This window comes from Pagrus pagrus (genome assembly GCF_965226575.1).
Source record: "Pagrus pagrus genome assembly, chromosome: 15".
Lineage (NCBI taxonomy): Eukaryota > Metazoa > Chordata > Actinopteri > Spariformes > Sparidae > Pagrus > Pagrus pagrus.
This window is the reverse complement of record NC_140199.1, coordinates 16,568,273-16,594,552: the sequence shown is the minus strand read 5'-3', so window position 1 is coordinate 16,594,552 and position 26,280 is coordinate 16,568,273. Positions and strand designations below refer to the sequence as shown.

The 26,280-nt window shown below is 42.1% G+C and overlaps 2 protein-coding genes across 6 annotated transcripts in view; one reads left to right on the top strand and one right to left on the bottom strand.

Moving 5' to 3' along the window:
• The window catches only part of cdh23 (cadherin-related 23), a 174,082-nt gene extending 153,934 nt beyond the window's left edge, over window positions 1-20,148 (top strand). For 4 of the 5 annotated variants that reach the window (XM_084375965.1, XM_084375964.1, XM_084375967.1 and 1 more), the window contains 32 exons: window positions 2,174-2,395; window positions 2,491-2,610; window positions 3,317-3,497; window positions 3,587-3,720; window positions 4,155-4,364; window positions 5,428-5,535; window positions 6,135-6,237; window positions 6,708-6,833; window positions 6,924-7,127; window positions 7,403-7,861; window positions 7,965-8,081; window positions 8,187-8,411; window positions 8,585-8,754; window positions 9,445-9,582; window positions 9,837-9,956; window positions 10,959-11,136; window positions 11,376-11,587; window positions 11,873-12,067; window positions 12,162-12,275; window positions 12,365-12,494; window positions 12,800-13,063; window positions 13,141-13,302; window positions 14,501-14,757; window positions 14,843-14,940; window positions 15,081-15,201; window positions 15,292-15,371; window positions 15,516-15,556; window positions 15,700-15,760; window positions 16,481-16,610; window positions 17,098-17,217; window positions 17,545-17,655; window positions 18,296-20,148. In XM_084375965.1, the coding sequence (XP_084232091.1) occupies window positions 2,174-2,395; window positions 2,491-2,610; window positions 3,317-3,497; window positions 3,587-3,720; window positions 4,155-4,364; window positions 5,428-5,535; window positions 6,135-6,237; window positions 6,708-6,833; window positions 6,924-7,127; window positions 7,403-7,861; window positions 7,965-8,081; window positions 8,187-8,411; window positions 8,585-8,754; window positions 9,445-9,582; window positions 9,837-9,956; window positions 10,959-11,136; window positions 11,376-11,587; window positions 11,873-12,067; window positions 12,162-12,275; window positions 12,365-12,494; window positions 12,800-13,063; window positions 13,141-13,302; window positions 14,501-14,757; window positions 14,843-14,940; window positions 15,081-15,201; window positions 15,292-15,371; window positions 15,516-15,556; window positions 15,700-15,760; window positions 16,481-16,610; window positions 17,098-17,217; window positions 17,545-17,655; window positions 18,296-18,637 (5,253 nt within the window). In that variant the 3' untranslated portion in view covers window positions 18,638-20,148. The remainder of the gene's footprint in view (window positions 1-2,173; window positions 2,396-2,490; window positions 2,611-3,316; window positions 3,498-3,586; window positions 3,721-4,154; window positions 4,365-5,427; window positions 5,536-6,134; window positions 6,238-6,707; window positions 6,834-6,923; window positions 7,128-7,402; window positions 7,862-7,964; window positions 8,082-8,186; window positions 8,412-8,584; window positions 8,755-9,444; window positions 9,583-9,836; window positions 9,957-10,958; window positions 11,137-11,375; window positions 11,588-11,872; window positions 12,068-12,161; window positions 12,276-12,364; window positions 12,495-12,799; window positions 13,064-13,140; window positions 13,303-14,500; window positions 14,758-14,842; window positions 14,941-15,080; window positions 15,202-15,291; window positions 15,372-15,515; window positions 15,557-15,699; window positions 15,761-16,480; window positions 16,611-17,097; window positions 17,218-17,544; window positions 17,656-18,295) is intronic. The other variant, XM_084375966.1, reaches the window with a different exon arrangement.
• A 420-nt stretch (window positions 20,149-20,568) lies between these two features.
• On the bottom strand, window positions 20,569-26,185 carry eif3s6ip (eukaryotic translation initiation factor 3, subunit 6 interacting protein). The gene is made up of 15 exons (XM_084376083.1): window positions 26,037-26,185; window positions 25,678-25,720; window positions 25,266-25,476; window positions 25,067-25,146; window positions 24,172-24,233; window positions 23,993-24,062; window positions 23,811-23,884; window positions 23,546-23,717; window positions 23,135-23,289; window positions 22,831-23,001; window positions 22,424-22,557; window positions 21,942-22,115; window positions 21,377-21,566; window positions 20,999-21,079; window positions 20,569-20,736 (listed from the first exon to the last, which is right to left on the bottom strand). The coding sequence occupies exons 1-15, from the start codon at window positions 26,079-26,081 to the stop codon at window positions 20,665-20,667; spliced, it is 1,734 nt and encodes a 577-aa protein (XP_084232209.1). The 5' UTR covers window positions 26,082-26,185; the 3' UTR covers window positions 20,569-20,664.
• Window positions 26,186-26,280: the final 95 nt, after the last annotated feature.

Here is a 26,280-nt window from a genome sequence, read left to right as displayed (position 1 = left end):
CCAGACAATAACATCAAATTGGCTCCTTACAGCTTGTAATCCAAGTCCTTGGCAGCCCCGAGATCCCAAATGGATTTGAAAAGACATTATTTACACCGTTGATTCGCGGTCAAGCTCGTGCACCGACCAAAGGGTGTAAAAAATGTCTTTTCAAATTTGTTTTTTTTCTGGTTGTTTTTAGACATTTTAAAACAAGTCCCCATCTACTTCAGTTCTTTAGGAGAAAGCTGCAACGCTGTTTTGCTGTGAAGCTCCAGAAATGTTTTGTGCACTAAGAAACTTAACATGATTTTACAATGTGATTGTAAATATCTTGCAAGCACCTAGCACCCAGTCTGTCACAAAGACTTTCTGTCCTTGTTTTTTCAAACACAAGCTGAGCTAACCATGTGCCACAGATGATAATATAAAAGTGGTTTGACAGGCTGAGTTGATCTCCACATGACAATAAGCTGAACTGTGTGCCAAAATAATATAGTTACGCTTTGTCACCACTACAATGAATATAGCATATTTTGTATAGTATAAAGTCAGCGTCATTCTGGATAACCTCAGTTCTGATTATTTGTCAGTGTTTGCTCTATAACACATACAAACAAACCGCTTACAGCAGAAATCACAGTATCATGAAATCCCAACGGCCTCCCAAAATTGCACCAGCCTGAGGGCGCCCGTCAGTTGGTTCGTCTTTTCAGGGGAACTGGGAGGAGAACTGGGAGGTCAGACTGGTGGAGCAGGAATTAAGTCAACACTCAACCTTTACTCCACACAATGATACTTTGGCTTATGTATCAGATTCTCTCAGTGGTTTGGTGAAGTGGTTTCATTCAGGATCCACTACCGTTTTTCTTCCACTTCACTTACTTTTGAGCAGTGATCGAACGTAACTAAGTGCATTTAGTCAAGTGCTGTTCTTAAGTACAGTTTGAGATACTTGGACTTGACTTGAGCATTTCCATTTTCTGCTACTTTATACGTCCACTCTGCTATATTTTGGATGCAAATAGTGTACTTTTCCCTCCACTCCATTTATTTGATAACTTTAGTTACTACTTACTTTGCAGTTGCACGCTGCATTAGAGCCAAAGAAGCACATTTTTTAGATTCATTTATTTTAGGCGGAGTAGATGAAATAATAAGGAATCAGAACTTTTGGCTCCTTTCCAGCATCTTCTCTCTGCTGTAACAAAATACACTCCAGTCTACAGTGTTGTTTCATTCTCCCATGTAAAATAAATCCTGGATGTCACATGTGCCATCATAAGTAAAGACAGCAAAACCTGTATGTTACCCGCTTGCCAAAAACCTCATGAGTCACACTGTAATGAACAATGTATGAAGGTGTGGGAGTGTTTGTAGCGTGAGGTGAAGAAAAGGCGTTTGGAGAAATTACTGATGATTGACAAGATATTACTGTCAAGTCGTTATTTTTGAATAATAAACATGGATTAGCAGATTATCTTACTGTTTTGTAGGTTTGGCCTTCAACTAGGGTGCTGTTGTGATCTTTGCTTCCTAATATGATGATACACCATAGGGCTGCACAATATTGGAGAAAACCCGCATTGCAATAAGTTGGTTTTCTGCAATATATAATTGCAACATGAAAAAACACAGGATATTTCACAAGGTAACTTGAATAACTTTTTTTGGGAAGAATGACTGATGATTGGGGTGATTTTGTAGAGGACCAATTTATCAAACAATCCAAGTAGACCCTGCCGACAGGTGATCAATTGATTGCAAGTCGCTCATAAGCAACAAACTCCCATGTATTAAACAACCCTTGAATCAGAGTAAATTAAGGTATACCAGACAGACTTCTTTTGTAGATTAGTCACTGATGGGAACCCTGTGAGTTTTCCTTTTGTATCGAGCAGAAAAAAAGTTGTCACAGAACATGTTTGAGTTAATCCGCCTGACATGTGCATACTGTGATGTGACTTCACTGCGGTGTAAATGCTGAAATGATTTTGCAGCTGTGATACATGACTGGAAAATCTTTCACCGTTATAATGATGAATAGATTACAAGATCAAATTGTAACTCACTTGCAGGCCCACTCACACCATATGCTGGAAGTGAATCACATATTGTCAGTTTAATACAATAAGCCATTAATAGCAGAAGCAGCTGTAAAAGTTGTTTCCATGTCTCTCTGCTTCTCACGCAGACCTCAACTACCATCTATGTTCACATTGTTGATGAGAACGATAACGCCCCAGAGTTTCCCGAGGAGGAGTACGTCACAGTGTTGAGCGAGGGGCCAGACACAGTGGGTGCCACCATCGCCACGGTGACAGCCATCGACCCGGATGAGGATCTGAACGGCACCTTGCGATATGCTATCACTCACGGCAACCTGATCCAGACCTTTCATATAAACAGCGTCACGGTGAGACATGATAACTGTTGTACTGTGGTGTTACAGGCAACTGGAAAAACAAAAACACTCATTTCTGTGTATGATGTGCATGTGTGTGCATTTAGGGGAGGATTACGGCCGTAAAGGAGCTGGACTTCGAGATCAGCAACGGACACTACGCCCTGGTTGTCACAGCTACGGACCAGTGTCCAAATCCTGCTCTTCGCTTGACATCCAGCACAACAGTAATCAGAGACGCATGATTTTATATTTAAAATTAGATTTAACATTTTAGATTTAAGACCTGAAACAATTGGTTGATGAACTGAGTAGTAGAGTAATGCCAGCAAAAATGCTCATCTCGCCTGGTTCCAGTATATATTTTATATAATTATAAACTAAATACTTTACACCTTTGGATCTAAGCAAAACAAGCAATTCAAAGACATCAACTTTCGCTTTAAAAATTAAGCATTGAATTGATTTATTGAAAAAATAATAAATGAAAGATTAAAGCAACACTATGTAGGAATTGGCATTTAAAAAAATAAAAGGACAGCCTTGCTAGCTCTCTATTTTTAGATTAAATGCAGAGACCTGATTAAGATACCCCAAACACCAAAGTCTACTCTTATACATGCAACCTATAATGTGTATTTGTGTCAGTAGAAACAAAGATTTTTCAGAGATCTCAAGACATAGGACCTTTGAAAGTCATTTTGAATTTAATGTCCAAATTGTGAAAATCCTTCCATTACCTTCAAAAATGTATTTATACTATGATAGTAGTGGTAGAGGTAGTCATACATGCTAAAGCTGCATGTGTAAAACCACATTATCGAGAGCTAGTTGTGATGTTCATCCTATTCCCTCCGCACATACTGTGCCTGTCACAATCAGTCACCTCTCTCATAACAGATGTGTTTAACACCCCTCTTGCTCCCTCTTCAGGTGCTGGTTAATGTCCTAGACGTGAACGATGTGACACCCACTTTCCCCAGAGCTTATGAAGGACCCTTCGAGGTCACTGAAGGCCAGCCAGGACCACGGGTCTGGACTCTGAGAGCCAGTGATGAAGACTCTGGGTTCAACGGCAAAGTGGAGTACAGCATCACCGGTGGAGATTACCAGAGTCAGTATTGGATTGTTCTGTCGAGAAATTGATTTATTATCAAATCCATACTATGTGTCTCTGAGCGTGTTCCTCTATCCTCCTGTCAGATGAGTTCATGGTTTCTCCAGTGGAGGGCGAGCTTCGAGTGAGAAAGGACGTCGAGCTGGACAGAGAGACAACAGCCTTCTATAACATCACAGTCACAGCCCGAGACCTGGGAACCCCGTCTCGCAACAGCTCGGTGGGCCTTCATTACGCAAACATACACATGCAGGCGGCCCAGCACTCTCACCATATCCTCTTGAGCAATCATGATCTTGCAAGTTTCACTTCTGTGCTGCAAATTCAATAACAACATACAGAAACATGCATTTTCAACAAGTAACAGATGGTTTATGAGGTTTGTACACAACCCACATACTGAAAAAATTGTAGTGTACTACTTCAGCAAGGTAGTATTAGCCCATATATACTATGGAGACAAAAAATCCCAAGTAGATGTTTGGGCCGCATCATAATTTTACATGTACATCCAATGTAAACATTTGTGCAGCTCCTAATTAATATTTTTGAGGGATTTATGAGTTGTTGTGTGATCTGTCCAACATTATTTTATACAATCTAGATAGAGTGACTGTGAAAGTTCTATTTTTTGTCTTGATGTGTTTCCTTCAGGTGGTGGTGGGGGTCCACGTCAGGGACATCAATGACAACGACCCAGTCCTCCTGAACCTGCCTCACAACACCAGCGTGAGCGAAGGTGCCTCCATACACACTTCTGTGGCCAGAGTCCGAGCTCGAGACGCAGACAGCGGACGCAACGCGCTGCTCACTTACAACATCACTGCTGGCAACCGTGATGGAGCTTTCTACATCAATGACACGGTGAGATAAAGAGATGGTGTGGAGTCACCAACAACCCCTTAAAAACATGGCTTTGCTAATCTAGTTGTCAGTCAGTGTGCTGCACTAGCGTACCGGTGTACTCCAGGACCTGTTGACATCACTGTTGGGCACAGAGCACAATAAAGCAACACATCTGACAAATCCAACCACACCCAACTGGGTGAAACAGGCTTGAAACGTTCAGCCAGAGAGGGCTGTAATACATAGCCTTTCAGCCTGGAAATAATCTCTTTAGAGTTCCCATGAAACGACTGGTGGAGTGCTATTTGGTTCATCATATTTACGTGTTTTCTGTAAAAAAAACAGTTGGCTAGGGACCTGCCCCTCCCAACCATGCAGCTAGCAATACGATAAGCTGGCTCTTCCCTTGAGTTCCCCCATGAACACGGCCGGACCAGGACTGCATACAGCCTCCCAGGACCAAAAGAGGCCAGTTTGGCATAAGGGAATACAGTACCAAGGTGTTTTTTATGCAGCTAGCTAACTAATGGCAGCAGTTAGCGGTTACTTTAGCAACAAGTAAAGCTATTTGTCCATCAAGAAAATGTAAATTACAGAGAGCTAAGGCAGAGCAGGCAGAGTGTATCAGGGATAAACTTTAAATATTTTGGCATAAAATGTGATCCAGTTTCAAACAAATCAGTGAATATAAATGACATCACACAAGACCTATGTGACAAAAACTCTTAGACTCTTAAACTCTCATTTGACTTCATGGGAACCTGAACGAGAAAACAGTGCGAGTCTTGTCGCCGGCATCTCACAGATTTGATCACACACGCCAGCTGCCACTTTAACATGACTTGGGGCAGGTGATGCTGCTCCCTTTCATCTACAGTCTTGTAGATATCACCTCCTTGACACAAAGATATTAACAGATCATCAGATGTTGGCAGCAAACACATTTGTCAATTTATGGTATAAGTACATCACCACATATACAAATACTGTATATGAAAAGACTAAAGAAAATACTGTTGTAGTATGTGGGTTTGAACAGGTAATATGTGATGGCTTACCTCTTCCTCTCTGTGTCTGTCAGACAGGTGTGGTGCAGGTGAACAGACGACTGGACAGAGAGCGAGTGGCAGAGTACAGACTCACCATCACTGTCAAAGACAACCCTGAGAATCCTCGCATCGCTCGCAGGGTAATCTCACTCTCCTGTGCACGTACGCTGCAAGTGTTCACACATTTAAACACCAGCAGTTTCACAGAGAGACCACTGAAACAATCGTAAAGCACTGCCACTGATTTAAAACCTGTTTCTTTCAAGTCAGCTTTTGAGTAATTCATAATGAGGTGCACCCTACATCACATCTTTTGATTTTGTTGTTTTGATTGCGTTTGATTGAGAGACCCCGAATGGCATAAATTAAATATTGTGCAGTTAAGTACCATTGTAGCCTTGTGCTTGGTTTTATGGGCCTACAGTTCAAGTGTCGTATCTTTCTTTATAATGCGAATCTCATGCACACTATTTACTTCAAATAAACATGAGAAACACTCAAAGTGCAGTTGCAAGGTTTTTGGCAACAAAAACAATGTGAGATGCTTTAAGTGTTGTCTTTGTGGGAAAGGTGAGAAACTGTTCTAACTCAGAGCTGCAAAAAAAAGCCAACCACCGACACTTGTGAAAGTCGGGTTCGTGCAAAGCAAAACACCTGCGAGACCACTCTATTCTGACGTTTCACAACAACATAATCCTCTGCTCTGAAGATTGTTTCTTCTTCTGTCTCACACCACCAGGATTCAGACCTCTTGGTGATCACCATCCTGGATGAGAATGACAACAGACCCATATTCACCAGGAGCAGCTACAGGGCTGAGATCACAGAGAACTCTGCAGCAGGTAGCACTCACGCTGGTGTGTCTATCTTTTTCTTCTCCCTTGAGTGGGGGCAATGTGTAACTGCACCACAGAGCATCTTGCCAACACACTGTCTGTGGCACCGTCTCCCCCATTTCCTGGCTTTGTTTACGTAAGGCTTACATTCAGTGAAGATTTTTTTTTTTTTTTTTTTCACTTTGAAAGGTAGGGGTGAGCTAGAATGTTTGCATTTTCAAAGGGACTTGTTCACAACATACACCAACCTGTAACCAAGGACTCACAAGCTAGCTCCTTGTTTATCAGAGCAGCAACATTTTACCAGTGGCCTTCATCGTTGATAGAAAGCCAAATCTTGCTGTTGCCAACTCTCAAGAAAAAACGACTGAATCTGTAGCAGCTACATCAACATGAGGCTGCTGGCTTAGTGTAAAAGATTCAAACCTGACTGTGATCATTTTTCTTCTCCACCTCTATTTCTTCCCTTACTTTAGGCAACACCGTAACAGTGTTAAATGGGCCAGTTCTGGCTGAGGATAAAGACATTGGACCCAATGCTGTAGTGAAGTACCACCTGCTGGGAGCCAGGCAGGACCTCTTTACTGTGGATGCAAATACTGGTAACATAATGACTCTTCAGCAAATAGACAGAGGAGGACATTAAAAAAAGGTTGTAATGCAGTTTTTTATGTCTGTGTATCTCCCTCCAGGTGTGATACATGTGCGTCAGGGGGCGAGGTTGGACCGTGAGGCGTTTCAGGAGCCTCGGGTAGAGCTGTTTCTGGTTGGGGAGGATGTAGGAGGTCTAAACAGCAGCGTCCCGCTCACAGTCACCATCCTGGACCAGAACGACAACCCTCCTGTCTTCAGCCCATCCAGTTTCAGTGTCCGACTACCTGAGAACAGCCCCACTGGTGTGTAGATCATCTTCTGCCTAATGATCTGTATATGAGTGGGCTGATATAATGATATAATAAATCAACATATAATCAACATTCAGCAGGTTTAAGTTGTAATTGACAGAATATTAGATGGAATCAATAATTTCAAGTTTCTCCCTGTGATTATCTACACTTTCGTCGCTCTCTACTGTGTGAAGGTTGAGGGTTTACATGTTGGGAAGGGCAATGACTGACCACAGTAATACAACGGTGTGTTTGTGTCCTTGTTACTACTTTATCTCTTCCAGGTGTGGTGGTGACTCAGCTGTCCGCCACCGACGCTGATTCTGGCTCTAATGGCTGGCTGATGTATCGGCTGGAGAGCGGCGCTCAGGATCGTTTCGTGGTCGACTCGCTCTCTGGAGCCGTCCTGGTGGGCAACACCACCCTCGATAGAGAAGACCGTGGGTCCTACCGCCTGGTCGTCATGGCAACTGATCGCGGCACACCCCCCATGTCAGGCACAGCCACCCTGACGGTCATCCTGGATGATGTAAACGACTCTCGACCCCGTTTTATAGAGCCTGTAACCATGATAAATGTCAATGAGTCCACGCCGCCTGGTGTGGTGGTGGCCACACTGACCGCTGAGGACCCTGATCTGCACCCCCGGCTGGAGTATTACATCATCTCAGTGGAGGCAAAGGATGATGGGAACAATCCAGTGGACGGCCTGCAGGAGTCCTTCGGCATTGATTTACACACTGGTGAGACATGGATCTAGGTCAAATCTTGATTCATAATTTAATTTTGACATGATGTTGGTAAATAAAAAAATAACACTTGGTATGTGTCTTGGTGAATTTTTAGGTGCTGTGTTTGTACGCAACCCACTCAACAGAGAGCTGGTAGCAACATTTGAGATAATTGTGTCCGTTCATGACAATGCCAGTGAAGTTATTGACAAGTCAGGAAGTGTTCCCAATGGTAAGTCTATTTTCTAACATGAAACTTGTCTTCGATTTCATCCTCATTCAATTATCTATGTTTCTAATGTTCACTCCCTTATCAATATGACCTTTTCCCTTATAGCGAGACTAACCATAAACGTGTTGGATGTGAATGACAATGCCCCTCGTTTCCGGCCCTTCGGAGTTTCCAACTTCACCGAGAAGATTTTAGAAGGAGCTCAGCCAGGCACGACATTGCTGTCAGTATCTGCTGTAGACCCGGATAAAGGTCCCAACGGCCAGGTCATCTATCAGCTGCTCCACCTGCCTCGGGGGGGATACGTCAGACTGGAGGACCCTTCCACTGGTATGACCACCAGCACCCACAAACATGTTCAAATTCAACAACATTGTGAATATCAGTCAAATCAAAAGTTTCTAGCGTCCCCAAGTAATGCATGACTCATAATGTGATTCTGTGCAATTTTCTTTGGTCAGATGAGTCCTAATCCTACTATCACTGTGTTAAAAAATTTCCAGGCAAGATTGTAGCCAACCAGACAGTGGATTTTGAGCAGGTACAATGGCTGAATTTCACGATTCGGGCCCAGGATCATGGCACTCCTCCCAGGATAGCTGAGCTGCCAGTTTATCTGCGCATAGTGGATGTGAATGACAACAACCCCTTCTTCCTACAACCCTCATATCAGGTATTAAATGGAATATTAAGAAGAAAAAAAAGTCTGGAGGATCACACAAAAAATGCTGAACGTTTTTTCACGGAACTTAGATGGAGGATGGGTCTCGGCCCAGAATAGACCCCTTTAACTGACAGGATTTTTTCTCACTTTCTCACTTTTAGGGAATAATGTATAGATCTTATTTGAAAAAAATCAGGCGTATCTAGGTGGCTGGTATCTATGAGTCAGTACAATTTGTTGCGAGTCCAAAAAAAATCCAGATCTAGTTAATTGAAATATGTTTTGTTTTGACATTGGATTAGGCTTGATTGAATTAAAGAGGAGACCATGTGACAAAAACGACCACATGAATTCTCTCCTTATTAGTTGCATCTGTGTCTGAAAAGTCAAAATGACATGAAATGCTAGTAGTTTACTAAAGATGAGAGGCGAACTAAAAGAATATCATATACTGTTTATGTAATTATTTTATTTATTGAGAAAGGCCACATTTTAGCAAATGCATAATTTAAGAGTTATAAACAAATCCCATTGTTTGTGGGGTTTTACTTACTGTTTCTAATTCATTTCTAGCAAGTATTCTGTCTAAATTATTTTTTTTCATGTTAAATCTTTCAACACTAGATCTCAGTGATATATATAAAATAAATTGTCATATGATTTGACATAGAGTAATTGTATCTTTATCTGTGTTTGTAGGAGCCTGTGTTTGAGAACGTGGACCTGGGCACCATCATAGTTCGCGTCAGCGCCACAGATGCTGACTCCGGCCTCTTTGCTGTCATTGAGTACAGCCTGGTAGACGGGGAAGGCAAGTTCGCCATCAAACCATCCACTGTGAGTTAACCTTTACTCTATCAGTTGAATCAGCCATACACACTGCTCCCTATCAGAGCTGGATGTCAACATTTAACATCATCCTGCCTGGAAATGAAAGTTTAAACAAATGTTTGAGTGCAGTAAAGACAATCTACATATTTGACCTTCATGCTCGATTTCTGTCACACACTTAAATAAATGTCTTGATACAACCACCACTCCCAGTCAGTTTCTGTACTTCCTTCCTAATCCTTTCCTCTCCTCTGTGTCAGGGAGAGATCTACATCCTCTCTCCTCTGGACAGAGAGACAAAGGACCACTACACTTTAACAGCTGTTGCCCGTGACAACCCTGGCGGCAGCTCCAACAACAGAAGAGAGAACTCTGTCCAGGTAGAGGAGACTGGCTGTAATGACACAAAGATCTCTTGTGAATGAGGGTTTGAATATGTATCATTTACCAAACTTTATGCAAATGAGAAACCTCAATATGATACATTGAACCAACACTGTATATCTTATGAAAACCTTGATCTACATACTTATTTATTGTATTTTGCTGATTAATTTATTTGAGCAAAGACTTTATCGGGATGTTGAGATCAGCATGAAATAGGGCCCAACAATTCTGGCTTTTTGAAGCCCATGCTTATGTCTTTTTGAGAATAGAAAATAAAAAAGTATTCTTCGATTATTTTTTTTTAACAGCAAACCATGATACACTATATAAACATTCCTTAAATTTACCTTAATTTTAAGGAAGCCTTCAATTTAGTCTTTGTCTCTGGTTATTGTAATGTGTCTGTACTGAGCAGGAAAACTAGTATTCTAGTAAGTAATCAACCGGTGATTTGGTCGGGCTCTACATGTTAGGGTTCGTACTACTTTTCTAGAATGTAACCAGTGTTGGGAAGGTTACTATTGAAATGTATTAGGTTACAGATTACTAGTAACCCTGTAAAAATGTTAAAAGTCATGTTCTATTTTGATTATTTCATCAATGTAATGTAATTTATTACATTTGATTACTTGCTGAATACTTTTCTAACAGATGTTTCAAACCGCAATAAAGCTGAATAGTTTAATGGGTAGACAAAAAGCAGTGAAAATTCGAAAAAAGACAACCAATTGAGTACATAATGCTCAACGAATGGAGAGACACCTCCTTGTAAGCCATCCTACCATTAATTACGTTGCACTGATACCACTTTGCTGACCTGCATTGTCCGTAAATACGCCAAAAGATGCCACTTCTGCAACTTTGGACCAGTGTGTAGGACATATAATGTTGTAACATGTAACTAGTTCTTCCCCAGCACTGATTAAAACCTTCTGTCAGGAATAGTCTGTGTTTGCAAGCTTCCTCATACTTCTCTGCCTGTTGGTACTTTTCAGGTCCTGGTGACAGTCCTCGATGTCAATGACTATCGGCCACGCTTCGCGGAAAGAGTGTTTAACACCAGCGTGTTTGAGAATGAGCCCAGTGGGACATCTGTCATCACAGTGAAGGCTACTGACTTGGATGAAGGAGAAAATGGAGCAGTACTCTACAGCATGGTGGGACCCCACTTAGGTATGAATATACTGATAAAAGCCAAAATGAATCTTCTGAATGAATTGGTCTGAGTAAAACTGTTTTCGCAGTAAAAACTTTAATATTTCTTAATGTTGTCCAGTAAATTGTGGTTCTTATTTATGACAAATTTAGTTAGTGAAAACAATGTCAATCGCAATCAAAAGGCATGTATAAAACTATGTGTTGTTCAGCCTTTATATCTATACTCAGTCCCTGATCATTCTTTGTCTCTTCAGATGCGTTCTCCCTCGATCCAAACACAGGGCTGGTGCGTTCTCGTCGTCTGCTTCAGTCCTCTGAACGTTTCAACCTGACTGTGGTGGCTACAGACCAGGGGCGTCCGCCACTGTGGAGCACTGCAGATCTGATCATTACAGTCATAGATGTAAATGACAACAGACCAGTGTTCATCAGGCCTGCCAATGGAACCATTATTCATATCTCAGAGGTAGTTACATTCACGTGTCCCTATGTATGTCATTGTTGGTTTGTCTGCATGCTCTTCTTCTCTTTTTTTTTTTTTTTTTTACAGATTTTATTGATGATATGAGTTTTTTGTAGAAAAAAATGACAATTCACACAAAAGCAGAGATTCACTGGGCCACATTTTCCTCTTTCGATACCCAAACTAATCGATCCTCTTAAATCATCAAACTCCTACACACTGCAACTGTAAGATTAAATTTTAGAAGTCCACACAAGCACACACTGACCATCTTTGTTTCCCATGTAGGAGCAGCCCCCAGGCCTGCCAGTATATGAGGTGCATGCAACAGACTCTGATGAGGGGGTGAACGGAGAGGTCCGCTATGCCTTTCTGCAGACAGGAGCAGGTAACCGAGACTGGGAAAACTTCCACATCGATGCCATGTCTGGAGTCATCACCACTACTGTGAAACTGGACCGAGAGAAACAGGCCCTGCACAGCGTGAGTAAACTGTCTGTGTGAGCAGTATGTGTAGTTAATGAATTTAAGTTTATAGGTACGTGTATCTCTAACTGAGTGTAAACGACTCTCTCAGCTTATCATTGTGGCCCGTGACATGGGCCAGCCAGTGCCTTACGAGACCACACAGCCTCTGCAGGTGGCGCTGTTGGACATTGATGACAATGAACCCGTCTTCCTCAAACCACCGGTGAGTATGAAGCTCTCTGAATGTGTCATAATGTGGTTATCTGTACATAAGAAGTGCTATCAAACTGTCTGTGTATGTGTGCACCCCAGAGTGGCGGCTTGACTTACCAGAAGCTCACAGTGCCTGAGCACTCCCGTCCGGGTACTGTGGTGGGGAACGTAACCAGGGCCGTGGACGCAGATGAGGGCTCGAACGCAGTCGTCTACTACTTTATTGCAGGTGATACAGTGTTCAACAGACACAGCATGTTGTTGTATATTGCGGTTCATGTTACCTGCTACTGACATGATTTATGTTAACCCATCCAAAGTAAAGGATAAAGAGTTTCACAGTGTCTATATTCAGCCAGTTTGTCTGGGAGCTCTTGTATCCTTTGTGTGGTCAGATGAAAGTCGGTTTACTTCAAAAGCTTTGGAGTAATGAGGACATTTGTATAGATCCATCTGTCTCTCTTTTCTATTTAAAGCTAATTCCTTTAGTGCTTTAGATGACTCAACACACATTCTTTCCATGTCTTCCTGCAGGGGGAAACAGTGATGGAAACTTTGGCTTGAGTCTAGATGGAGAGCTGAAGTTGCACAGGGATCTGGACCGGGAGGAGACCCCGGTCTACTCCATCATCGTCAAGGCTTCCAGCAACAGGAGCTGGACTCCTCCCAAGGGTCAGAGGGCAGCACGGGCCAAAGCCCTGGACCCTGCCCGGGATCCCAGCCTGCTAGAAGTCCGCATTGAACTGGAAGACATCAATGACCAGAAACCACGCTTCACTAAACCGGAGTACACTGCAGGTAATCTGCATTCTGTCATGTATGTGCATTCTGGTCTAGAACCACCGTAACTTTTCCTCTTTGCTTCCTTGTTTCAGGAGTTGCAGCAAATGCCAAAGTGGGCTCAGAGCTGATCAAGGTCTTGGCTATAGATAATGACATTGGCAATAACAGCTTGGTCCAATACCATATAGTAACAATCCGTTACTTCCAGTCACAGAGCAATGGCAGTGAGGACGTTGGCAGCATCTTCATCATTGGTGAGCCTCCTTACATATAACATTCAGGCTGCTTTGAAACTTCATACACAGTTTGAAGACAATGCCTGACAAACCAAGTTAAGTTTATTTCTAGAACACATTTAAACACAGCCAATTGAATAATGCCAGTGAATAACCTCTGTGATGTAAGACGGGGCCTGACCGTTCAAAGCCTTGAAAATAATCAGCAAGGTCTTAAATTGAGTTCTACAATGACCAGGTAGCCACAGAAGAGAGGCTCAGACTAGACTGATGTGCTCTCACTTTTAGTACCAGCTTCCCTGCAGCTGCATTTTGGACCAACTACAGACAAGTTAATGAAGAATGGGAAAGGACTAAGGGTGGGGGATTGTAATAGTCCAGTTGTGATGAAATGAAGGCATAAATGAGTTTTTCATATTGTGGAAAAACAGCATTGGCTTGAGTTTGAAAATGGTTCTTGGTTGATGACTATTTTTAACAACAGAGCTGGTTTGTTTATCAAGACATTTGTCAGAAGCAAAGCTAACACCCAGGTTTTATCCAAGTGACTTAGAAGGACAAAAGATGATTACTTCAGTCTTCTTGCTTCGTTCGACATACTGCCCAGATTGATCAGTTAAATGTGTCGAGTTTAATGTTGGATACAGTTTACCTCTTCTTTAAACAAACTTGAAGTGGTTCTTCAGGAAGATGAAATATACACAATGTTAGCTTTTTTTAAAGTCACTACATCCGGTGAAAAGCCCCAAAGCAACCATGCTGAGTCTCAATAGCTTTTGACTTGTTTTTGTTAAGGATGAAGCTCTATGACACAGAGGGACAAGATATATCAGGCTTTGGATACACAATCAGTGCTTGTTGGTAGGAGACATTGCTGTTTTTAGTTTTTGATTTGTTGACTAAGAAAAAACATAGAATGTCACCCTGCATATCTTTTAATTACATGAAGGGTAATATGAAATGTTTTTGAATCAAAATGAAATGCATCTAGTTTAAAGCAAAAAATTGAATTGAAAATGGCTTCACCATGAATGACTTTCATCATGACTTGACTCTCACACTTCCTGTAGACGCGTTTGCTTCCTGCAGGCACACGTCTCATCTTGTGCATACTGTTTGTCCCAGACAAAAACGTACAGCATAATACATCGCATACAACGATGAACTATTAACTTTTTTTATTCAGAAACAATATTCTGTCCCGTGATTTCCACAGGTTTGACAGATGGCATCATCCGAACATACGACCTCTTCACTGCCTTCAACCCAGGCTACTTTCAGCTAGAGATCTTAGCATGTGATTTCGCCGGACACAGTACGACTACCAACGTGAATATTTATATTCTCCGAGATGACCAGAGGGTCAAGATAGTCTTCAATGAGATCCCTGATATAGTCCGTGATAACCAGGAAGAATTTGTCAACCTGCTGTCCAACATTACTGGAGCCATTGTCAACTTAGATGACATACAGGTGAGGCTTTTTTATGGTAATGTTTTTTATATACATTTTGTTTGTGTTGTATAACTATCTGATCTCTTTGTCTCCTGTTATCCAGTTCCATGTGGACAAGAAGGGCAGGGTGAATTATGCACAGACAGACATGCTCATCCACTTTGTCAACAATCAGACCAACACCATCCTGGATGTTGAAAGGTGTGCCTTCCTCGATAAAATAAATCTTTCACTCCAGGATACATGATGATACTAGCTTATAGAGAACTCTATAAACTATAAGAATATGGATCGTGTTCTGACTTGACTTTACCTGTGCCCTGGTGTTTCATGTTTTGCAGAGTTATTCAGATGATCGACGAGAACAAGGAGCAGCTGAGAAACCTGTTCAGGACATACAACACTGTGGATGTTCAGCCTGCTGTCACTGACAAACTACCAGACGACATCACCACACTACAGGTCTGCAAGGGCTGGATCTCCAGAAGGCCACAGACGGATGCAGATGTTTTGTGTTTCTGTGCTTTTAAACTTTATTTTCCTGTTTCACAGCTGGTCATCATTATCCTGGCTGTGCTGCTGTGCTTGGCAGGAATTTTGTTTGTCACAATGAACTGGCACTATCGCAGAGTGTAAGAATCCTTCAGCAGTCTCTAAAATAGGCAATTTCATGTTGATGTAGATAAAGTTTGAATTTTGAATTACTGAGTCATTTGAAACATGCAGTGATCAACATGTTTACCTTCTTGTGACTTGTGTCTCTTGCTGTGTTGCAGACACCAGAGGAAGCTGAAAGCTATCGTTGCAGGATCAACAGGTGAGAAGCAGCTTCAACGTGGGGACGGTCCCAACAGCTGTTAACGACAGGATGTGGCTTTTACCATCCGTTAAATTGCAGTACATGTCAGTTTACTGCAGCACGGCTGTTTTCTTAAAATTATCTGTCCTCTTACCATTTAGGGAACCAGGGTCTAATGGATATCCTGGACATGCCTAACACCAACAAGTACTCATTTGAAGGGTGAGATAATGGCTTCATTTCACAGCTTTTATTCACACGTTGCTCAAAGCGAATTCACACTCAACAACACTTCTGCGAAGTATAGTTTGTGTGTTTTTTTAAGGTTTTTTCAGTAGATATGAGTTACTAGTTCTGAAGATGAAACACAAACTTTTCTTTGACTTCAAAAACCCTAAAAATTTGAGGTTTTATATACATTGAAGGTTTAGTTTGAGACTTTGAGGTTGCCAGGCAACCAGCACAGACTCCAGGATGTCAGTGCGCTCAGCCAAGAAATATTTCCAGTATATAACTCCTCACAAAACTACAATGTGTTGTTTTATATTTTGATTTCTGGAAGGATTAACGAAACAAGATATAACATGATTAGGGAGCTTTATAGGAGCTGGTTGGCAGATTTGTTACCTTGGAAAGAGCCAAGCAAAGCCAAGCCTGCCCTAGCTTCAAAATTAGCATAAGACATGAGAGTAGTATCAATCTTCTCATCTAAATCTTGGCAAGAAAGCGAATAAGCATAATTCCCCAAATGTCACACTATTCCTTAAAGTAACCTCACATCCGAAAATGTCGTTTATTTTTATCAGATCATGCTGGGAACCTAATATTTTAACTTCAGAGCCCATGACACTAATCTAACAACGGTAAAAACAGGTCAAAACTTACTTCGTACTTCCTTTTCTTTTTGTTGCTGATATGTTTAATTTTGTTTGCCCCTCGCAGGGCTAATCCAGTGTGGCTGGACCCATTCTGTCGCAACCTGGAGCTGGCCACTCAGGCTGACCACGAGGACGACCTGCCTGAGAACCTCAGTGAAATAACTGACCTGTGGAACAGCCCTGCACGCACCCACGTCAGTACCAACATCAACCTGAGCTCATTTATATTTCACAACAACACTCTCAAGAGAGGAGCTTCATAGATTATATTTTCAGCCTTAGTACAGTTTAAGTACAAGTCAAGCACTTTCAAGCTACCTTAAAAAAAATATATAGAGATTTTATAGACAGTCTTTAACATAGCATATAAATCAATACTATAAATGCAATTGCAGAAAACCTGAAACCTGAAACACCTGATTATATTGAAAATGAACCATTTTTAAAGTGGTTTATTAAAATTCAAGCATATTCCTAACCTTGAAAATATAACAGTTAAAATTAAGCATTTTCCAAACTCACAAGACTTTGTACGAACTCCGTATTTTGCCACAGGCTTCAATGCTGAGAGGTAGCGAGTAAATTTGTCTTCTCAGGCTAATAGGAGTTTGCATCTTTGTGTGTGTGTGTGTGTGTGTGTGTGTGTGTGTGTGTGTGTGTGTGTGTGTGTCATTCTCACAGGGTACATTTGGTCGAGAGCCTCAAGCGAAGCCTGAGGACGATCGTTACTTGAGAGCAGCGATTCAGGAGTATGACAACATTGCTAAACTGGGTCAGATCATGAGGGAGGGGCCCATCAAGGTGAGACACCTATATGCTAGATTATCCAGGGAGACACACACACGACCATGTCCGATCTCACAAGCCTCTTTTTCGTCGGTCATATAGTCTCTCCTTCCACCCTTCCCAAAACGCATTGGGGACAAGGTCAGAGGACGGTTCCTAAGACCTCCTCCAGTATGTCCTGAGAAGAAAAACAAAGAGAGAGACCTCAAGGACTTGAAGATAGGCTGTTGAGACGCAGCAGTTCAGATTAGGGGCTGTGGATTCTCATTAATGATTACAGTGAGGGTGTGTCAGGTGGATGGTGTTACACACTCTGTTTGATCCTAACTGCCGTCCTGCCAGGGTTCCCTGCTCAAGGTGGTCCTGGACGACTACCTGAGGCTGAAAAAGCTCTTTGCAGCTCGACTTGTCAACGTGTCCACCAGCCAGGGAGATCACTCATCAGTCACTGAGGTGGGCTCGAAGGAAAATCTGCTGCACTATCTGCACCTGCTGTTGTGCTCTTCCTGTCTGACACCGCTGGAGAGTGACCTTGCATTCCTCTGATTTCCCATTCTGACGCTCTGTCTTCTGCTCTGACACGGCACCTACTCACTACTTTTGCTGTCTCTGCTACCCTGAATCAGACTTTGGGTCATATAGAGTATGTACTTACTTGTCAGAGTTCAGCTGAGGATGGAGTTTACCAGATTGAAATTGCCAGAAGATTTAGACAATCACTGGAAATGGAGCATTGAGTGCGATTTCTACACTTCCCTACACTTCTGAAATGCTCTGATGTGGAAACTCCCAGTGCACCCCTCTCAGACAACTTCAGAATTGTTTGCAAGTATTTAAACCAGATCTGGGATGAAATCTGTTATTCTCTGCTGATCTGTTGTCTCACTTCATTTTCAGGTTGCTTTCTTTTACAGAGTTATCTACTAATTTCTCTCCTTCCACTGATTTTCCTCTTTCCAAAGCTTTCACTTACAAAGCTGCCATATTGTTGTTAACCTGATGTCTTGTATAAACATGTTATGAATCAGCAGCTTTAATCATTCTCAGCTTGTCATTCATCCCCTCCCTCTCCTCTCCTGTCCTCCTTCAACAGCTGATCCAGAGTGACCTGGACGATGATGAAGATGAGCGTCTGGGCATGGGCGGAGGTCGTGGCACTCTCCGCTTCAAGCACAAACTTCCTGTGGAGTTGAAGGGTCCCGAAGGTGTTCACGTGGTCCATGGCAGCACAGGTACCCTTTTGACCTCTGACCTCAACAGCCTGCCAGAAGACGACCAGCGCGCCCTGGCACGTTCTCTGGAGGCGCTCAACGCTGACGGGGGGCTTTATTCCGAGCGCAACGCCCGCACAGAGTCGGCCAAGTCCACCCCGATGCACCGTCACAAGGACGGGGACACCCTGTCGGAGAGTCCCCTGGAGATCACAGAGTTATGACTAGCCGAGGCCTCGCTGGTCTGAGCACAACCATGACTCGTGTGTGTCCTTGTGCCTCCACGCTACCACCCTGAGGATGGGGAGGACTGGAGGAGGAGTGTGTGTAGTCTAGGGAACCCCATCAGCCAACTTCAGTGCATCAGTTTGACAGCCTGCAAGAGGACTTACTCACCATTGGGTTGGTTTGAGTGGATCTTATGTTGAAGGTCTCACAGTAGGTGCTTCAAGAGAAGGTTTATTCAAATGACCTTTAGGGAATGAAAAATCAAAAGAAGGGCACTTGTCTTCACAGAGACAAAACCAACTGGTGTCACTGACTTTCATCCAAAGAGCTGAGTGGAGGAGAGACTAAGCCTCCACGTTGGAGAAGCTTGAGCCGTGACCTTATTATCGTCAGAAGGTGCCTCATTCTCACGTATCCTTTTGAAGTCATACCTGGACTGCATACACTCACACAAACACAAATACACACACTCAAAAAAAATGAAACAACACACACTCAGACCAGCGGATGGCCATCAATGGGACTTTGAGAAAATGACGCAATTCCTTATCATGTTCTGGTATTTTTTTCTTTTTGCAAGACAATGCAATCAGTGTTGGAGTGAGGCTGGAACACGAAGACTTTCTCTTTCTGATATTAGCTTCATTTTGTTGTTGGGAAAATTATAGATGGACATTTAATGCAGAAAAGAGCACATCAAATATTTTCCCTAGTAATGCTTGTCGAGTGGACTTTTCACCTGACACCAAGAGCAAGAGGAGCCCTCGCCATTGTGCAATTGTTGAAATAACTGTTTTATGAAAAAGCTTTTATGGATAAATGGCAAAAAGAAGAAACACTCTCAGTCTGCAGGGCAACACTGAACATTCAGACCCTGGACCAGCTCTTCATCTTAAGCGTGGACTGAGGCAGTCACGCAGGAGACTCCTCAATAATAACTGAATGTCTTCTCGAGTGATGAAAATGCAGAAAAGGATGACATTGTCCGAGACTGGAGCCACATAAAGAAAAAAAAACTTTGCATCTTTTATGAGAATTTGATATTAAAGGCAGTCAAAGACTTATAGATGGAATTTAAAAAAGATGAATTATCCACTTTTTATAGACGTTAAGATGGCATTGTGCCCACAGAGACTTCACACTGCCACCCGCGGGACTAAAAGAGTTATGCTCTGAATGAGCGATGTTTGCTTTATTTTTTTATTTTATAGAAAATGTGATGGAATTAAAAGATATTTTTGAAGAAAAATGCTGGCTTACCAAAATAGGTAGGGGATCATTTTGGATGTTTGGAGTATGTGTATATCGTGCTATGGTGACATATGTTGTTCTGTTTTCCTTTGTATGACAACTGACGCTGTTTCTGATGAGTGGTGTGTTTTTAAGATTAATTTTTATATTCCCATTTTGTAAGTTTTTATTTCTTTGTCATTATTGTCACCAGTCCTGAGATCTGTGTTGGGAAATGTTGGATGATCTGTGATAATAAAAGAAATATGCAACAGCCTTTGACCTCGGTCAATGGGATGATTATGTGGAAGAGCAGCCAAGAACAACATGGCGACTGCTGCAGCAGGATATTAAAAAGAGGCAGACGGACACTAAGAAAGGTCTGGGAATCTGAGAGACCCTAATGACCCATGACACTAAATATTTGTCCTCCACTGACTATCTCAAGGTTGATTTCTATTGTACTCACAGGTACAAGGAACAGACAAAAATATAACTGGCAATTCAAGACAAACAAAACTGACACCTGGGTGTTGTGCCTTTGCATGTCTATACGTGTCCTTTCCTTGACCATATATACACATAATACAGTGTTTTCAAAACTCTGCATCTGAGGTAATGCCACAGTTTGGTAAATACTGTCATCTAGTGGTTGTTAGGAGTAAACACTTGACCAAGAATTGAAAAAAATCAAGACTTTTAGCACACCACTCCATCCGTTTATTATTACCAGGTCACATAGAAAAGCTTTTGTCAATAATAGCCGTCAAAAAACTGGAGGGAGGACTCAGACTCATCGGCTTGTGGCACTCCCAGATGCTGCAGTGGTGGTGGAGGCTGGCATCTTCTTCAGTGTCCTGTTCAACTGTAGGGAGACAAACCAATTCTTTTCAGTCTGTGCCCCACAAGATATAACTATGTTTAGAGCAAATCTGTTCACAAGAAAGCTTTTCTATACAAATATCGGTGACAATACTTTTAATTAAGTGGCTCTAAAATTAAAACTTTCTTTCTGTTGTCACGTGTCATTATCACACCACTTTCTTCTGGCGCCTCAAAACAAATAGCAACTCCAAAATTCAGTGTTTTTCTATTTCTCGCCAAAGGCATGATGAATCACTACTCACCTCCTCGAACTTGTGGATCTGTCTGATGAAAAAGTCTCCGTACCGACGAGCAACTTTAGTGTCGGCAATGTGGATCATGTCCTGCGGGAGTGTGACAGACAAAAAGCTCATCAAACATTCAGAGACGCAGAACAGTGAGCAATATCAACACCTACCATTACTATTTCACCTACTGTTTTATGTACAGCACATGTGAATCATCACTTACTATAAAAAATAACAGGTTTCATCTGAATCCATCATTTTAACCAAACCAACAGCGCTGATGGCAGATTCACTCCCTATGGTTTGTTTGTCCCTGTGACATACTATTTATGCTGTATGTGACGATATAGAAAGGTCAAAGACATCCCTTTCATTAAACAGACATCAACATACCTTGTCGATGTAAAAGTCGACCTCAGAAGCAGATTGGAACTCTCCATCCAGAGCCGAGATGCCGCTGGTCCACACCAGGTTCTTCATTTTGTGTTTGAAGACGAGCAGCTGAATACGGAACTCCTGCTCACTCATGTCCAGGAAACCTGCCAGCTTGGCTACTGGCATGGTGGTGTACAGCTTCAGGAAGCTGTAAGGGCATATTGTGAGTTAGATGATATACTTGTAGACACCCTCCAACCATACCTGAGTCAACAAGTGTTTCTGAAAGGCACAGTTTTTAAAAAGTACTCAATACACTTCCAACATTAAAGCAAAAACACTTCACTTAAAAATGTCTGTCGGATTAACCACTTCATACCAAAACATTAAAGGTTTCCTGTGGAGTTTTACACCTGTAATAGCACTAAGGAGCTGTTTTTCAATGAGCGAGTCCCTGTTCCACTGATCTAAAGCTGGTGGTAACACAACAAGATATGTTGCAATGTGCTATACTATTTAAAAATCATCAGAAAACTTCTGGGTGCCATTTTAACTATGACACACACAAGTTGACATGCTCTACCTGCGAATGGTGGAGAGCTGGGCCTGCTGCTGCACCTCCTCGGCAAAGACCTTCAGCTGCTGCTGGAAAGGCTCTTTGTGGTAGTTGGGGTGGACGTTGTCGTAGTTTGGCACCACCGGTGACAGGAACTTGGGACAGGCGAAGCTGAACAGCTCCTCAAACACCTGCAGGTCTCTGAGATGGAGAAGGCAACATATGTGACATCTCACACAATACTGCTGCTGGCCAACACAGTTACTGACAGTGCATTACAGGCAGAGACACCAGACTAATTTCACAACAACTTAATTAAGCAAAAGGATGCATGATTAAATTGAATGTAACAGTATCATAACATAACAGTAAAGAATCAAAGGTGTTTTAAGTGGTACTGGAATACACACAAATAGAAAAAAATGCAATAAAGAATGATAATAAAGCAAAACAAACACTGGATCCAACATGCAGTTGTTCCAGCACAATTGGACACGTTTCCTTCTTACCCTTTCTGCATCCTCAGCATCTTGTCTCCGTACTTCTCCCTCAGCTGGGTGTGGATACTCTCATCGATGCGCATCGGGTACATGGTGAGAGCGATGGCCAGCAGGCCATGCATCTGCTCATTTTGTTTGTTGATCTAAAAAAACATTTTATATGAGTAAAATTAAATCTGTCTCAAAGAGGACATTTGTTTGATAATGTCAATAATGTCTGAATGAACAGGCCTAATATATATTAGTCATTCATCACAGAAATGAGTAAATCAACCAGTCCAAATATTGAGATATCAGTCTGAACAAAAACAAATCTTCACATGTTCAGTATGGGGGTAAGCAGGAGAATCCTTAGCCAAAGAAAAAAAAAATTAAAAGAAACTCTGAAATAAACTTGAGGCGCTGCTCGGACTGACCATCTCATATTTGTACGTTGACCTCTGGAACATGTTTCTCGTCCTCTGGATGTAGAGCAGGATGTTGGCAAAGACTCGAATGGCATCCTGGTAACGTCTCATCATCAAGTAGGCAAAACCCACATAGTAATAGGTGGTGATCTGGCACTCGGGCACACGAGAGTACATACTCTGGAAGACAGGAAACAACACAGATTCAGGGGTGTGGACTAAACAGAAGAAGACGCAGCTTAAAATCAAGTGACTATCGAGAAAATACGTTAAAGAAGCATCTCTACATTAGATGCTCTGAATAAAGCCTTACCTTCTTGTTGAGTTCAATGTTCTCCAGGACTTTGATGGCCTGGTAATAATCACCAAGCAGTGAGTGAAGCCTCAAGAGCCCCACCAAGCTGAAGTAACCCAACATCTTGTACAGGGAGTGGCGCCCATATTCCCCGGCCACACTCTCTGGGTCTCCTGCAACACGGCAACAAATAACATATTAGCTGCCTCGTATAACACCTAAACTCATTACACTCAAGTCTACATGCTGAGGTTACTTAGAAAAAGGTTTTACAGGACTAAAAATCTACACAGAATCTAAACTGCACCTTATTTTGGTAACTTTAATATGGTGTAAGGCCTTTCATTTATATAATTCCAATTTCAAAAACATTGAGGCTCACTTTATTTTAACACCATTAACAAGTATCTCCAAAACAATCTCCCGTACCTCCGCTGGTGTAGACCTCAAGCTGGCGGTTAATGTTGCTCTTGTCCACAAGGGAATGGAGAACGTTTAGGACGCTGTGGACATTCCAGATCTTTGGGTTATTCCTCAGGAACTCGATCTCCTCCTCTGACTTCTTGGCCGTCTTACAGCGGTACTGACTGAAGGACTGGAACTGGAGAGGACAGAGAGGAATTCTCAGATCTGTACTGACAACATTTCAACATCATTTTTGTATAGTATAGTACAAGAATATAATGCACTGTACCTGGTAGATGAACTCATCAATGATGTCCCACAGCCACTGGTTTGGCAGCTCCAGAGGGGCGGGGCCATCAGCATCTGTTTACAATCACAAACATTCTCACATACCTCATCTTTCATCAGCGGTAATTCAACACTGATAAATACAGGTGAGAGAAGAGTTATAGAGAATATTCTGTGACTTACTGAGAATGTAGTTGAAGAGGTTGCAGTAGTTGTAGTACGACTCAAACCTCTGGTCCAGAGTTGGTCCTCCCTGATTATCAAGAAAACAATATTTACAACAAAATACTGGAAATGTTTTCACACATTTTGCAGGTTCCTCAGTAATTGAGAGACTGATGAGTGTTCTTAGAGTTACTCACGCTGACTTTAGCGTAGATGTGTCTGTAATACAGTTCCTTATAGAGGATGAGGAACACAGCATCTGCAGGAGATAACAATGACATTGATATTGACATTGATAAGGCAAACTGACAAATAAAGTTCTGTCAGTAAAGATAACTGTTAACCAACAAAACAACATAATTTATAAAAAAACATACTCATCTTGCCATTTGCACCACTTGTGCAAAGACATAAAGAGGTGTTAGCTTCCAGTGTTTCCCACATAACAATTTTATATCATATCAACAGCCGCATAATCACATTACAACTATAAAAGACAACTATAGTCTTCTAGGTTATTTTTCTTATGTGTTACATTCGATGTCAGGAAAGCGCCAGAAAACAGGAGAGCACACAATAGTAAGTAAAAAAGGTGGAGCACAACATAGAGGCCAGTGACAATGTTACAGTGGTAATCTTTTACTTCAGTCTCTCTTTCAAACTCAACTGAACAGTGCTTGAATGCTGTTTGAACGGAGACGGGTGGATAAGTACTAACAAAGCAGTGTCCTTAACCTCAACACGCATCACAGCATCGCATCAGACAACAGGATAGAAATTAGCCTGTCCAGCCAGGTGTCATGTTTCCATACCCTGCCAAGCTGGAGTCAAATACCTGCGACTACTGCAAAATTATTTCACCTGCAAATGAATGCCTATTGTACCCTTTCCCACCGAAGACCAAAGCCAGTGGGATTTTTTGGACAGTGTGAAAGGGGTATTACAGACCAGTTACACTGTCATTCTGTGAGAAATACTGCTAAGTAAAGAACTATTGAACAAATAAGTGTTTCATTTGTCACATCTAAGAACCGATTCAAGAAGAAAACGAAAATCTAATTAAACAGTTCAAATGATGGATGATACACTCACCGTTGCCAACTAGTGATGCAATGCCCTCAGCCTCTGGCCAGGGAGAGTTCTTGAAGAAGCGGTCAGTCAACTTATTCCAGCTGAACAGCAACAAGATAGGAAAGGTAAGACACTCATCTAACACACAGATCTAATGTCCCTGATAATGGAGGCAATAGCATTAACATGGGGAGAAGTTTACACAGAGAGTTCAGTGTACCTGTTCTCATAGACATCCTGGATCTCGTAGATCTTCTGCTCGATGCTCTCACTGGACACACGGTTGGACTGCAGCTCGTAAACCTTCTGGTCGATCAGGTCAGAGATGGTTTTGTGGAAGTACTGCAGGAAGTTCTTGATCACCTCTGGGATGACGTGGTAGGTCTGCTGCTCATACTGCCTCTCATAGGCCAGGTCTGCTTTTGGGTCACCTGCACACAGATGGGAGAATGAGGAGGAATTGACATACTTTACCACTATGACATGTACATCATATGTCTGTATTTGTTGGTTTATGTCCAGACTTTGCATCTAATGGGTTATAGACTGATTGTATACACGAAGAGTTAATACATGAAAGGTGATCACACACATTTAGGTAAACAGAGATAAATAAATGTGTGTATACTAACCGGTGTGAAGGTCGTAGTCGTTTGGGTAGGTGTAAGGATCGTACTGAAAGGAAACAGAGCAGTCAGACATTTGTTAGTGATACAAAGTTAACATCTGTTAAAACAGGCAGTCATCATCAACGCTAGCGTACTTTGCCTAAATAGTTATCCTCTATCTCACAAATCACATAATGTTAACGAGGCATTATATAGACTGTGATGTTGTGGTTGCATTCTGCTAAGAAACAAGTCTACAGCTATTATTACAATCATGCTAGCTCATCGCAACTAGACAGCTAGCTAGCTAACCGGCTAAAGCTACCTAGCGCGTCATTATTATAATAATCATGAAAGAGTGCGTAAATCTAAAACAAACTGACAGTAGTGGCTTCTTCTTCTTCGTGGAACGGCATGGTGGTAGTCATAGTCCAGGCTAGTAAGTTACTGGAGTGAAAAAGGAGAATGTATGCTCGGCTAGCTAAAGCCGCTAAACCACGCAGCTGGCGCTGGAGAGACGACCGGAAGCGGAAAGAAGGAGGTGTGACGTCCGAGTAGTGTGAGGCATCATGGGAAATTGAGTGTCTACAATGTGTACGTTAGAAGAGTAGAGGACGGTTGGTTGTT

What these genes read in the sequence shown, in the direction of transcription:
- eif3s6ip (XM_084376083.1), bottom strand. Translation starts at nt 26,081, where the DNA reads ATGACTACCACCATGCCGTTCCACGAAGAAGAAGAAGCCACTACT. An exon ending in CGACTACGACCTTCACACCG is followed by an intron (nt 25,477 to 25,677) that starts GTTAGTATACAC and finishes ATCTGTGTGCAG; the next exon opens with GTGACCCAAAAGCAGACCTG. An exon ending in ACATCTACGCTAAAGTCAGC is followed by an intron (nt 24,063 to 24,171) that starts GTGAGTAACTCT and finishes CTTGATAATCAG; the next exon opens with GGAGGACCAACTCTGGACCA.